The sequence below is a fragment of the Schistocerca nitens genome, chromosome 3, assembly GCF_023898315.1.
Source record: "Schistocerca nitens isolate TAMUIC-IGC-003100 chromosome 3, iqSchNite1.1, whole genome shotgun sequence".
NCBI classification, from domain to species: Eukaryota; Metazoa; Arthropoda; class Insecta; order Orthoptera; family Acrididae; genus Schistocerca; species Schistocerca nitens.
In genome coordinates, this window is record NC_064616.1 from 830,268,641 (window position 1) to 830,282,981 (window position 14,341).

Here is a 14,341-nt window from a genome sequence, read left to right on the forward strand (position 1 = left end):
GGAAGAATTATGGGCAAATTTTAAACACATTGTAAATCATGCATTGGAGAAGTATGTGCCGAAAAAGTGGGTTACGGACGGAAAAGACCCACCGTGGTTTAACAGCGCAATTCGGAGAATGCTCAGGAAGCAAAGACAGTTGCACTCACAGTACAAGAAAGATCGGAAGAATGAGGACAGGCAAAAGTTAGTAGAAATTCATGCTGCTGTTAAAAGAGCGATGCGCGAAGCATACAACCACTACCACCATCATACCTTAGCAAAAGATCTTGCTGAAAACCCAAGGAAATTCTGGTCTTACATAAAATCGGTAAGTGGGTCGAAGGCTTCCATCCAGTCACTCATTGATCAGTCTGGCCTGGCAATGGAAGACAGCAAAACGAAAGCTGAAATTTTAAATTTAGCATTTGAGAAATCTTTCACGCAGGAGGATCGTACAAACATACCGCCATTTGTGTCTCGTGCAGCTTCCCGTATGGAGGACATAGTGATAGACATGCCTGGGGTTGTGAAGCGGCTGAATGGGTTGAAAATAAATAAATCACCAGGTCCTGATGGGATTCCAATTCGGTTTTACAGAGAGTACTCTACTGCATTGGCTCCTTACTTAGCTTGCATTTATCATGAATCTCTTGCCAAATGTAAAGTCCTGAGCGACTGGAAAAAAAGCACAGGAGACACTTGTATGTAAGAAGGGTAGAAGGACGGATCCTCAAAATTACAGACCAATATCCTTAACATCGGTTTCTTGCAGGATTCTCAAACATATTCTCAGTTTGAATATAATGAATTTCCTTGAGACAGAGAAGTTGCTGTCCATGCATCAGCACGGCTTTAGAAAGCATCACTCCCATGAAATGCAACTCACCCTTTTTTCACATGATATCTTGCAAACCATGGATGAAGGGTATCAGACGGATGCCATATTCCTTGACTTCCAGAAAGTGTTTGACTCGGTGCCCCACTGCAGACTCCTAACTAAGGTACGAGCATATGGGATTGGTTCCCAAATATGTGAGTGGCTCAAAGACTTCTTAAGTAATAGAACCCAGTATGTTGTCCTCAATGGTGAGTGTTCATTGGAGGTGAGGCTATCATTTGGAGTGCCCCAGGGAAGTGTGGTAGGTCCGCTGTTGTTTTATATCTACATAAATTATCTTTTGGATAGGGTGGATAGCAATGTGTGGCTGTTTGCTGATGATGCTGTGGTGTACAGGAAGAAGTCATTGTTGAGTGACTGTAGGAGGATACACAATGACTTGGACAGGATTTGTGATTGGTGTAAAGAATAGCAGCTAACTCTAAATATAGATAAATGTAAATTAATGCAGATGAATAGGAAAAAGAATCCTGTAATGTTTGAATACTCCATTAGTAGTGTAGCACTTGACACAGTCACGTCGATTAAATATTTGGGCGTAACATTGCAGAGCAATATGAAGTGGGACAAGCATGTAATGGCAGTTGTGGGGAAGGCGGATAGTCGTCTTCGGTTCATTGGTAGAATTTTGGGAAGATGTGGTTCATCTGTAAAGGTGACCACTTATAAAACACTAATATGACCTATTCTTGAGTACTGCTTGAGCGTTGAATCCCTATCAGGTCGGATTGAGGGAGGCCATAGAAGCAATTCAGAGGTGGGCTGCTACATTTGTTACTGGTAGGTTTGATCATCACGCGAGTGTTATGGAAATGCTTCAGAAACTTGGGTGGGAGTCTCCGGAGGAAAAGAGGCATTCTTTTTGTGAATCGGTACTGAGGAAATTTAGAGAACCAGCATTTGACGCTGATGGCAGTACAATTTTACTGCTGCCAACTAATATTTCGCAGAAAGACCACAAAGATAAGATAAGAGAGATTAGGGCTCATACAGAGGCATATAGGCAGTCATTTTTCCCTTGTCTGTTTGGGAGTGGAACAGGGAGAGAAGATGCTAGTTGTGGTACGAGGTACCCTCCGCCACGCACCGTATGGTGGATTGCGGAGTATGTATGTAGATGTAGATGTAGAAGGCAGAAAGTAGTACTAGTAGATAGTACTGATGACATCCATAGTGGCCTGGTTTTGTCTAATTGGAAAACCACTAAACGTAGAGTGCCCAAAAGGATCCATTCTTGGTCCTTTACTGTTCCTTATATTTAGAAATGACCGACCTCAATGTACAAAGCTACAATGCTTATCTGTCATGTGAAGATCTTCAAGTATCTGTTAAGAATATTCTTATTGATTTAATGAAATGGTTTAACATCAATGGATTCTCATTGAAGTCTAATAAGATTAATTATATTCAGTTTACTGCAACTGCTAAAACTGAGTATAAGTTAACTGTGAAGTGTAGCACAGAGCCAATAGAAAGAGTTGAAACGATGAAGTTTTTATGTGTCGTAATTGACTCCAGAGTAAACTGGTCTCATCACATAATAAATCTTCAGAAGAGACTTAGCACATTGATTTTGTCCTACGCATTCTCTCCAAGAGCAGAAATATACACATAATGAAAATAGCATACTATGGATATTTCCATTCTCTTACAACATATGATACTATATTTTGAGGAACCAAACACTAGCAAAGAAAATACTTGTGTCCCAAAAACGTGTTGTAAGAATAATAAATGGTGTTGACTCTAGGTGTAGTTGTAAAATCTTTTCCGGAAACTAAAAATACTTCTCTTACTTCCCAGTGCATATTTTCTCTTATGTGTTTCATCAGCAAAGATACTGAGTTTTATAAAAGAAACAGTGAAAATCATAATCATGGATATGTTACTAGGAGAAAGTATGATTTCCACAATGATTGTAAAAACCTGTCTATGCACAAAAGGGTGTGCAGTTCAAAAAGTGGTTCAAATGGCTCTGAGCACTATGGGACTCAACTGCTGAGGTCATTAGTCCCCTAGAACTTAGAACTAGTTAAACCTAACTAACCTAAGGACATCACAAACATCCATGCCCGAGGCAGGATTCGAACCTGCGACCGTAGCGGTCTTGCGGTTCCAGACTGCAGCGCCTTCAACCGCACGGCCACTTCGGCCGGCGTGTGCAGTTCCCTGGTGCAAAAGTTTTTAATGCTCTCTCTTCAGATGTTAAAAGCAAATTTGACAGCCATTCCTCTTTTCAGGAGCATCTGAAGCAATTTCTACTGGAAAGGCCATTTTACAGTTTGGAAGAGCTTTTAGCCACAATGAAAAAACCTAGTAGATCTGTAGACCACAAATTTTGAGTGTGGTATACCATACTGTAAGTTTGAGCAAGGATGTAGGTACCATACTTGTGTAGTATTCATGGTTATTTTCACTCGTTTTGTATTTGTTTATCACTTTCTGTGTCTAATGTTTGCTGCAGTCTGTCATTTTACCACATATGTGTAACTCCAACATGGAGTGTTACTTTTACTCATATATGATTGACTGCTTTAATACTACCTATGTATAAATTGTTTACTGACACACTCTATATCCTTGTGAGCTTATCGCAGCTGGATCAATGGTGTAAGAAATAAATAAATACCTTAAATTGTTGGCAACTGCTTCACCTACATGGCTGAACTGATCAAATTTTCTGTTTGATAAATTTTTCCCACTTTCTTTAACATTTTTATTAAATCTTCTCTACTGTCTTCTTCTATTTGTTTTCTTGTTCTTTCCTGACTACTTAACTTAGCACTTCCTCTCCAACTTGCACATGCACTGTCATTTGCTCCTGCAATCTCGTCATTATTAGGAGGAGTTGTTTCAGCTTCCTCTACTTCTTACAGAGACATATCAAAAATAAAGTCATCCACCTCATGATCCTCCAAACAAAAAATAATTTATCTCTTTCTGGGAGGTGGGGCTTTGATGAACTTTACAAAATATAACACATATCTGAGACAAATATATCTTATGTGTCCAAAAGTTTTTGTTGCGAAATTAAAACAACAGTTTCCTTCCCAGCTCCTATGAATGAAAACAAATGGCTGCAAATTGCCAAAGAGTATGAAGAAAATTGGAATTTCCCTTGCTGTCTGGAAGCTATAGATGGGAAGAATGTTGACATTGTGGTACCATCCAATAGTGGAAGAGTTTATTTTAATTATAAACAGCACTTCCGCATTTCTCTGCTAGCAGTTGCTGATGCTAATTATAAAATAATTTGTTCTGATGTTGGCACACAAGAGTGCATTTCAAGTGGTGGTGTACTTAAAGACACTACATTTTATAGTATGCTAAAGAACAAAATACTACAAATACCGCCACCATGTTGGTCGCTGTGTCCGAGCGGTTCTAGGCACTTCACTCTGGAACCGTGCAACCACTACAGTTGCAGGTTCGAATCCTGCCTTGGGAATGGACGTGTGCGATGTCCGTAGGTTAGTTAGGTTTAAATAGTTATGAGTTTTAGGAGACTGATGACCTCAGATGTTAAGTCCTATAGTGCTCAGAGCCATTTGAACAATTTGAACCACCACCACCTTCTCTTCCTGGTAGGAATAGGCCTTTGCCCTATGTTTTCATAGCAGATAAAGCTTTTGGCTTAGAAGAAAATATCATTAAGCCATTTGCAGACCTGAATCATAAAAACAGTTGGCAATGTATTTATAATTATAGACTGTGTAGAGCAAGAAAAATTACTGCAAATGTGTTTGGCGTTATAAGCTCTGTTTTCAGAGTTTTGAGAATGGGTTGCCCATTAGCTCCAGCTGTTGCAAATCTTTTCATGGACAATTTTGAGGATATTGCCTTAGACATGGTACCATTACAGCCTAGTTGTTTCTTTCGATACATTGACAACATGCTTGTCATTTGGTCCCACAGATGTGAGAAACTTGATGAGTTCCTGGAACATCTCAATGGCATTAATGGTAACATCTATTTTACAATGGCGGCAAAAAAAGACAATGCACTGCACTTCCTCGATGTTCTCATCTGCCCCAAATGAAATGGATGCCTTGGCCACAGCATCTGTACAAAACCCACCAACACTGATCTTTACTTGCACACCATCAGCCATCATCACCTGACACAGAAGGGCACTGTTTTACAAACATCAGTGCATCATGCAAGAATGATATCAGATGCTGATAACATGCCCCATGAGCTGAGCCACCTATGCAGGGTCTTCAGGAACAATGGCTATAACAGCTTTCCTGACATTCTGTGGCTCTGTCTTTGGCAATACAAGCTGCCTCCTGAAATGACACAAGGTAAATCAATCTTCAGGCCTCTGGCAAAAGTCCGTCAATTACTGAGACCAGTTAAACATGCAGCAAGTCCCAGAACACTTTCCATATACAAGATACCTTGCAAGTGTGGTGAGTCTTATGTCACACAAACAGCACAGACTGTGGAACAATGTGGGAAGGAGCATAAGAGATCTTATCACTTACGCTACCCTGAGAAATCTGCTTTAGCTGAGCATGCTTTAGAAAATGGACATAAGATAAAATTTGATGAAACATCCATTATGGTCTGCACAAATGACTTCTACAATCGTGTACTTAAAGAAGCCATTGAAATAAAAGTCACCAATAACACCCTAAATAGATATGGTGGCCTGCAGCTCCGCATAGTATGGGATCCAGCGATAGTGAGGTTGAAGCAGTCACATCAAACGCCAAGTCAACATATGCCCATATATGGCAATGCCACAGGCACCAGTGACATCACAGCCAGCAGCTAGTGTATATAAGGGGCTTACCAGCAGCCCACTAGCAGTCATACCACTTGACCTTGGCCAAGGAGTGCTTGGCTGAAAGCTTGCATAATTTTAATTACTTGACACAGTTGGAAACTCAAGAATTTTTTATTCAATGTTACCCCCATGAGACTCGGCATTCGTACATTGTGCTGGACTACTCTATTATTATGTATCAATGACAATAATAAAGATTAATTCATTTCAAGATGATCAATGGCAAATATAACTTATCGGGCTGTGAACTTTCTACCAGATTACTAGTGCCACTTCAGAAATAATGAAACTATACAAAAGTTAATGACTGACTATAACAGTTTTGTGAGTGTATGTTGTTCCTTATCAGGAAGTAAATTTTTTCCAGTTTCAAATATTACAAATTATGCGTCGTTTTGGGTGCATAAATTGTAATACAAATATGGAAGAAAATTCCAAAAGATTAATGTGGAATATAAATGTATATAAAATTTATTTTAATCTATGATTGGATTTGGACGATTGTCCATTTCCATGTGATAACCATTCTACGACTGTTCAGCATTAATTATTCAAAGCTGAATATACTTCATCACAAGGGATGTAAACACATTCAAACACATGCCTTACACTTGAAACTGGACAACTATTTAAAATAAGTTATAATTTAAAACAACAGAAAATGTGTATTCCAGGCATGATTGTTTTTAATCATGTATGTTCTTCCATATTTCACATATGCTCTGTAAACCAAAAGAGCTAAGATATACAGATATGTTGATTATAATTTTACATCTTGTTACTGACATACCATGCAGAGGCCAAGAACATCCGACTTCCCCAATGAAACCACATCTAACACTTTTGTCTTCAAAACAACCTTCTGTGAGCTCACTATGCATAACATTGGCCAGATCTTCAATAGACATCTGTAGAGTGCTCTGTGGCTGAAGTCCAGCCACGTAATAACCTGCACAAGATTTTAGATTTATCAGATACATTAGAACAACAATAAATACAACATACTAAATAAGTACATACATATAAACTATCTAAATACATTCTGTTTTGGGATAAGTAATTGGCACAAATTTCTCTTCTTGGTAATGAAATTGGTCACATTAAAATGTTACATAGTCTACAAACAGTCAGAAAAAGTCCTTAATGATAACAGTATGTGCTGAGTATGAGTCGTTCACCCTCTCTACCAGCAGTCCATTGCACCAGTGTAATGTGAGGGGCCTACATGATGAAGCCACAGCGGGCCACATTTGCAGACGACAGCCAGAAAATCTCACACAGTCACTTGGCTGACAGGTGGCAGTGGGAGTACCACCAAAGGTTGCTGGCCCATTGACCTGCTTGCTTGTGCATCATCACATGGCCACAAATAGGTCACACTGTATCCTGGCACCACCAGGGAATTTAGGCTAGCACCGAGCTGTGCCAGGCCAGTTAGTTCCTTCATGCCCTCTGGGCCAGGTGCTGACTACAGTAGTGGTCCACCAATCAGAGCTGTCACTAAATAAATCATCCAGATCTCTAACATCACACTACTTCCAGTAACTGCTGCAACATGGAGCCACCAGTGACTACCTCAGGCACCACCAGGAAGTGGTCACTATTGAAATGAATGGCAATGCTATGAATGATAAACCACAAGTTGCAAATATATTTCATAACCATATAGTAGAAAGTATAGGACAAATGTTTCAACATAAAAATCGTAGCAGTATGTTTAAAATGCAAGCCTCATAAAATTCAATCATATGAATGTTTCACCAACTTCTACTTCTGAAATTAAGAAAATTATATATTCTCTGAAAAACAATAGCTCATCTGTCTTTGATGGTGTTTCCAATAAAGCATTAAAGACTTGTTCCCATACAAAAAGCCCTGTTTTATTCTGAATACAGTGTGTATCAAACAGAATCATCCAATTTGGCACATCTATATTTCTGAAACTAATAACTATACACAATGAATTTTGTTTTTTGATGAATGGGAAACTCAAAAGCTTTTTTCATACCTTTTCACAGGTGTTCCAACATGCCCACCCTGAGATGCATGGCATATGTCAATGCGGTATCCAGATTGTTCCCACATGATAGCGACCATGTCTTGAGTTACAGCTTCTACAGCTGCTGTTATGCAATGTCTCAGTTCATTCATGCGCGGGTGCATACAGCACAAGCTGTGGCTGCTCTGTTCGGTTGATGGGACTGGGAAGTACTGTACCATCCATCATGCTCACTGGACTTAAGTCCTTGTGATTTTGATTTGATTCCAAAGATGAAGGAACCACTTTGTGGCATTCGCTTAAGAACTGTGTATATACACACATCAAAAAAAGTTTTGCATCACCCCAGTTCCCAGAACTCCTGAAGACAGACATTGACTGTGAATATTGTACCACAGACACAGTCCCTTTGACTGTTCAGAGATGTCACTAAACCTGCCCAAAGATGTAAACAACAATGCATGAGCAGCACCTATGAGATGGAGGGGGTCTGACAGACAATCAGTTCCAGTCATTCCACCAGGAGGGTGGTAAATGGCTCGTGTGTTCTGTAGTTCAACCATGCCTAGACAGTCAGTACCGCGGTTAAATCATGTTCACATTGTTACTTTGTGCCAAGAAGGGCTATCAACAAGGGAAGTGTCCAGGCCTCTCGAAGTGAACCAAAGTGATGTTATTCGGACATGGAGGAGATACAGAGAGACAGGAACTGTCAATGACATGCCTCACTCAGGCCACCCAAGGGCTCCTACTGCAGTGGATGGCCACAATCTATGGATTAGGGCTCAGAGGAACCCTGACAGCAATGCCACGATGTTGAGTAATGCTTTTTGTGATGCCACAGGACGTCGTGTTACAACTCAAACTGTGCGCAATAGGCTGCATAATTTGCAACTTCAGTACCAATGTCCATGGCAAGGTCCATCTTTGCAACCACAACACGATGCAGCATGGTACAGATGAGCGCAACAACATGCCGAATGGACTGCTCAGGATTGGCATCACATTCTCTTCACTGATGAGTGTCACAAATGCCTTCAACCGGACAATCATCAGAGACGTGTTTGGAGGCAACCGGGTCAGGCTAAATGACTTGAAGGTTTTATAGATGTTAAATGTGTTATTTTTCTATAAGTCTTGTTTAATCAGTAGAAACTGATTCCTATCAAACAAACACTTCATCATGCAGATGTTTTTGGATGAAGATTTTTATTTATTTAGTTAGTTATTATTTATTTTTCTATAAGTCTTGTTTAATCAGTAGAAACTGATTCCTATCAAACAAACACTTCATCATGCAGATGTTTTTGGATGAAGATTTTTATTTATTTAGTTAGTTATTATTTATTTGTTGATTTTATTTCAAACTTGTTGGGGACATGTTAGTACTGGATGAACATCAGTTGGTTTAGAAAAGGTAAAAGTGCAATGAAAACAATTCCGACCTTTCACTTAGTGTGAAATGAAAGTACCAGTAAAGATTGTGAGGACTTGCTAAACCTCATCAAAAACTGAGCAAGACTCATTAATAGCAATGAAAGATTTCTCCTACACAGAAGCAAAATTCCACAACATGTGAACTACAAGGGAAATGTTAAAAACACATTAGCAAAAACAAGGAGAACTTTGAAAGAGTTATACTGGCAGCAAATATTCACATGAATATGAATAGTTACTGTAGATGCTGTTGTTTGTCTAAGGTGCTCAACAACTGTGGACATCACCACCCATGAACTGGAGGAAGAAGTTGCTGAGCACATCGGATATGCCATTATGTAAAGAAGGTGCAGAAGTGAAAGAATGACTGTGGTAAAGTTGAAATGCTGTGCTATCTGACAGAGTAAGCAACTTTGTAGAAAAATACTTACCAAATGATGAAGTTGGCTGTAGTAGTAGCTATACAGGCATAACAATATTGGCACAAGAGAAAAAGAGATTGAGCATAGCACCAAATGAAAGATTGATGACTATAACAACAAATGCAAATTATTTAAAATTACGAACAGTCTTGTTATTCTTACACCTTAAAAGGCCATATAGTACAACTTTGTGTATGGAAGAAGATAATATTTGCTGGGCACTTATGCACATATCTAATGGAAGGAGTTGTTGGACAGGAAGGAAACTGTATGCCAAGATATTTAACACACCAATATGGTTATGAGTTATCATGTAGCAAGAGAAAAAAGAGAAGAATTTTGAAAGAAAAGAACTGATACAAGACTAAGATTGTGCAAACATTTCCAGTTTATGTTTTTTCCTACAACAGAGTCAAAGGAACATGTCATTTTTGGATAACAAAGTTACTCTATCATTAATGAGTATACAGTGTTAAAAAGTATTCACATTTTGAGAGTTGATAGTAAGGACCAAACCAGACAAAAGTGCCTATTAAACATGGACTCTAAGGGCTATGAGCACTTGTTCATCCTTGCTACTGTGAAACATTTGTTTTCTACTGCAAGCTCTCTGATATTACATACAACCTACAGAATGCAGTAAGAAAATAGGAACACAGTCCTCTGCTACTGCCCATGGGTACATCATACTGTAAACATCTGTTAATGTTGTTACTGTAAACCATATTCATAGTCTGTGTAAGAGCAGCAATATTTCTAGTGGAACCAATTTATGCTTTTATAAGTTTTAAAAATGATTTTACATTGCTGTTTTATCTTTGCACTTACCAGTATAATGGCAGCATGTTATTCCACATTGGAAATGGTAGACATTATGTTCTGCTATGGTCTGGAAAATGGAGGTCATATGTAAAAGCAAACAGATTACATCAGAAGCTCTGCTGTTTCACAGTAACAAAATAGTCTGTTCTCATTTTTTTGCTCAGTCATTTACTGTGTTCTGGTGGTCATTTGTAACAGCAAAGATTGTCCAATAGAAGTGAGGTGTTACACAGAAGCAAGGATGAACAAGTGCTCATAGCTCTTAAGGTATGCATTTTAGAGCCCACATTCATTGGATAGTGTTAGCTTGTTTTGGTCCATACTACCATCTCTCAAAATATGGAGTACTTTTTTAACATCCTATATAGTGACACTGTATTAAAATTTTGAGAAAATTAGTAAATAGGGCTTTGTAATTATACGGTAGTATTTATAAATTTTATAAATGTATACAAATTTGTTTCTATTTATTCTAAATTTCTTATAAGCAATTATGACCTTACAGTGCTTAAATTACTAATTTATTTTTATTCAAAACAATATATACATAAATAAAGTACTATTTTAGGAACTGTAAGGATTAATCACTTAAGAGCAACATAAAATAAACCAGACAAATCTCTATACTCACCAAATAGTAGAGATAGTGAGTCATCTCAAGGCACATAAAGAAGGTTGACTAGGATGAGGATTTGACTGGGCAGAGTAGAAGAGGGGAGAAAAGAGAGAGGAAGAGGGTGGCAGGCTTGAAGATTTGTATGGTCTGGTATATGTGATTCTGAATGATACATTTTCTATAATATTTGGTGAGTTGTTCCCTTTACTCCTTAGGTTATTAACATTGCACTTGAACTTCCTATCGGCATAAAAAATAATATTTTAGGTACTATAAGGACTTAACTGCTTATGAGCAACATCCTACACATTTTGCAACAAATAAAAAATTAAGTTTCAAAGAACACTAAAATATATTTTACATAAAATTTTTAAGCAAAGACAAATGAAGAGATAAAAAACAACAGCAGTGTCTACACAGTATGAAACAGTGAAATCATATAAAACCTAAATCAAGATGCCTGGATAGTGATCACAATCTCAGCACTTGATAAGTAGGGTGTTTTTCCTACTCCCAATGTACACCATTGCAACACATTTTGGTGTGTGAGTCAAATTAAAACATTATGTTAAGTCACATACATGATTAATAAAAATTGAAACAAATTGTTAAAAATTTCAGTGTTTTCATTATTTCCATGCCAACAGTAGTTTTATTTTACTTTTTAGTTCACATGTGTTGGAACTGCCACTCAGAAGTTTTCACAAATGTATTGTGCAACACAAGATGGAACAGTATTAAACTGAATGTTGTTTTCCCAATTACAGAGTTAAAGAGGCATTTTATTTTAGTACCATGAAATTACTATCTTCTACATCTATATTTTTACTCACCAGTGCCTGCTACAACATGGATGCCAGTTTTCTGTGAAACTTCAATCATGAGAGGTATGTTTCTGTTAAGACCATGTGATGTATTCTCTACAATGGTCCCTCCCCCAAATTCATTAAACATTTGCATTTCTGTGAGAACAGCAGCATGTGTTTCCTTGTCATCAAATGTGAGATTATACTTATTGCTGTAACTGTTAAAAATGCAGTTTATAATAATATTCTGATTGGAAGTATCAGATTGCAATATAAATGGCAATAGTCTATATTACTTCATGGATACTTTAGAACTTAGACTTAGGTGATTCTAGTCAACCCTGTTAAAACAGTACAGTTTAGCATTCTTGACAAAAATTTCTTGACGCATGAAGGCTACAACATTGCACTGAGGCCTGTGTCTCGATCACGACTGATGCCAGTGACTCAGCTGTAGGCGCTGTTTTACAACAGCACACCACCGACTCCACCCAACCCCTCCACTTCTTTTCCAAGAGTCAGAGTTAACGCAAGTTGTCAACTTTCAACCGTGAGCTCCTCGCTGTTTACGAGGTGATTAAATATTTCTGTAGTGACCTTGAGGGATGACGTTTCACAATCTATACAGATCACAAGCCACTCATGGACGCTAATCCGGCTAAGGACCTTCTGCCAAGGTTTTTCCACCATATGGACTACATCTGTCAGCACTCTTCTGATGCGTGCTATATCTGCAGAGTGGAGAACATTGTTGCAGACTACCTTTCCTGCATCTGCATGCTAACAACACCACTGAATCTGGAGGATCTCAACCAACTACATGCTGATGATGATGATATACAGCAAATAATATCAGACAACGAATCATCACTCTCTGTCTAGCCCCATATACTACCTGGGTCAACAATCCCTGTCCTTTGTGACAGCCCTAAAGGCACACTCCACCCCCTGGTCCCTACCGCCCTTCATCATAGGGTCTTTACTGCCCTGTACGGCTTAGCCCACCGGAGCGCTTCATCTGGCCTGGCATGAAGCACGATTTTTGCACTTGGAACAGTGCGTGCATCCTGTGCCAGTGCAGCAAGGTCAACATGCACACTCAACCTCCATTGGGCAAGTTTGACATTCCAAAGGGGCATTTTCGGCATGTCCATATCGACATCGTTGATCCTGTCCCCCCTTCCGAGGGTTACAAAAAAATGGTTCAAATGGCTCTGAGCACTATGGGACTTAACATCTGTGGTCATCAGTCCCCTAGAACTTAGAACTACTTAAACCTAACTAACCTAAGGACATCACACACATCCATGCCCGAGGCAGGATTCAAACCTGCGACCGTAGCAGTCGCGCGGTTCCGGACTGAGCGCCTAGAACCGCGAGACCAGCGCAGCCGGTCCCGAGGGTTACAGATACATCTTATCGATCACCAACTGTGTGACCTGCTCGGTCAAAGTGGTCCCACTTATTGACGTCACAGCCGACACCGTTGCCCATTCTTTCATCTGTCCCCTGTCTCTCATGACCAACCAGAGACAGCAGTTTGAGTCCGCCCTCTTTGTGGGACTCTGCGAACACTGCAGCATAGCCAAATTTCACACCATGTCTTACCACCCGCAGGCGAACTGCCTGGTCGAGCAGTGGCACTGCACACTCAAGGCCGTGCTAATGTGCAAAGGTGGCCTATGGTCAGAGGCCCTCCTGTAGGTCCTGCTGGGTATTCACTCAGCCCATAAATAAGATTTGAATGCCTCATTCACTGAGATTCTACAGGAAACCCCTCCTTCTTTCTGCTGAGTTCGTCAAGGATTCACCGTCAGCCACAACCGAGGATCTTCCTGCCCTGGTCGAGCAGGTTTGTGTGCATGTCACATACCTCCACACCCCCATTCCCCGCCTCCACACCACCCCACCTGTGTTCATCCAAAAGGACCTCGCTGCATTCGACTTTGTAATGCTGTGGGATGACACTGTGTGAGCTACCCTCCAGCTGCCTTATTCTGGCCCTCACCATGTGCTACGTCGCAGTAGGAACATGTTTGTCATTCACCTACATGGATGGCCACAGACAGTGTCCGTTAATCGACTGAAACCAGCGTGGTCACTCACCAATCTGTCTCCTGACGCTGCCAACCTGCCTTCGGCTGACGCGTTTCCACCGGTACAGCTGTTGGAACCACAGGACGCCTGCACCGCCGACACTGACGCCCCATGCTGGCTGCCGCCTACAACTGCCACACTGGCACCAAGATTACAAATTCATGTAATGAAGCTTCTATCCGCCTTGATCCACATTTGGGGGGGGGGGGGGGGGGCTCTGTGGCATCTCTGGCGCAGATCACCCTATCTTTGTGACTTTGATTCTTTGGACTGCTTTGTTCCAGTTGCACTTTCAGCACTTAACTTTTGTGTACTGGCATGTTTGTTCTGTATCAGTAATTAATAAATGTGTATTCGATACTTGATGTGTGTTATGTCCAACCGATCCTCCATGATAACCACACACCCATAATGACATGCTCTTCTTCTTCAGTCATTCTTACTAAATTTATTTTTACTGGTAACTCCTG

General features: G+C 39.9%; 1 protein-coding gene across 1 annotated transcript in view; it reads right to left on the bottom strand.

Moving 5' to 3' along the window:
* Positions 1 to 14,341, bottom strand: part of LOC126248853 (phosphotriesterase-related protein) — a 220,840-nt gene that overhangs the window by 90,102 nt on the left and 116,397 nt on the right. Inside the window, exons 3-4 of the mRNA XM_049950283.1 lie at positions 11,802 to 11,992; positions 6,463 to 6,621 (exon numbers count right to left, since the gene is read on the bottom strand). Of these exons, the coding sequence (XP_049806240.1) occupies positions 6,463 to 6,621; positions 11,802 to 11,992 (350 nt within the window). The remainder of the gene's footprint in view (positions 1 to 6,462; positions 6,622 to 11,801; positions 11,993 to 14,341) is intronic.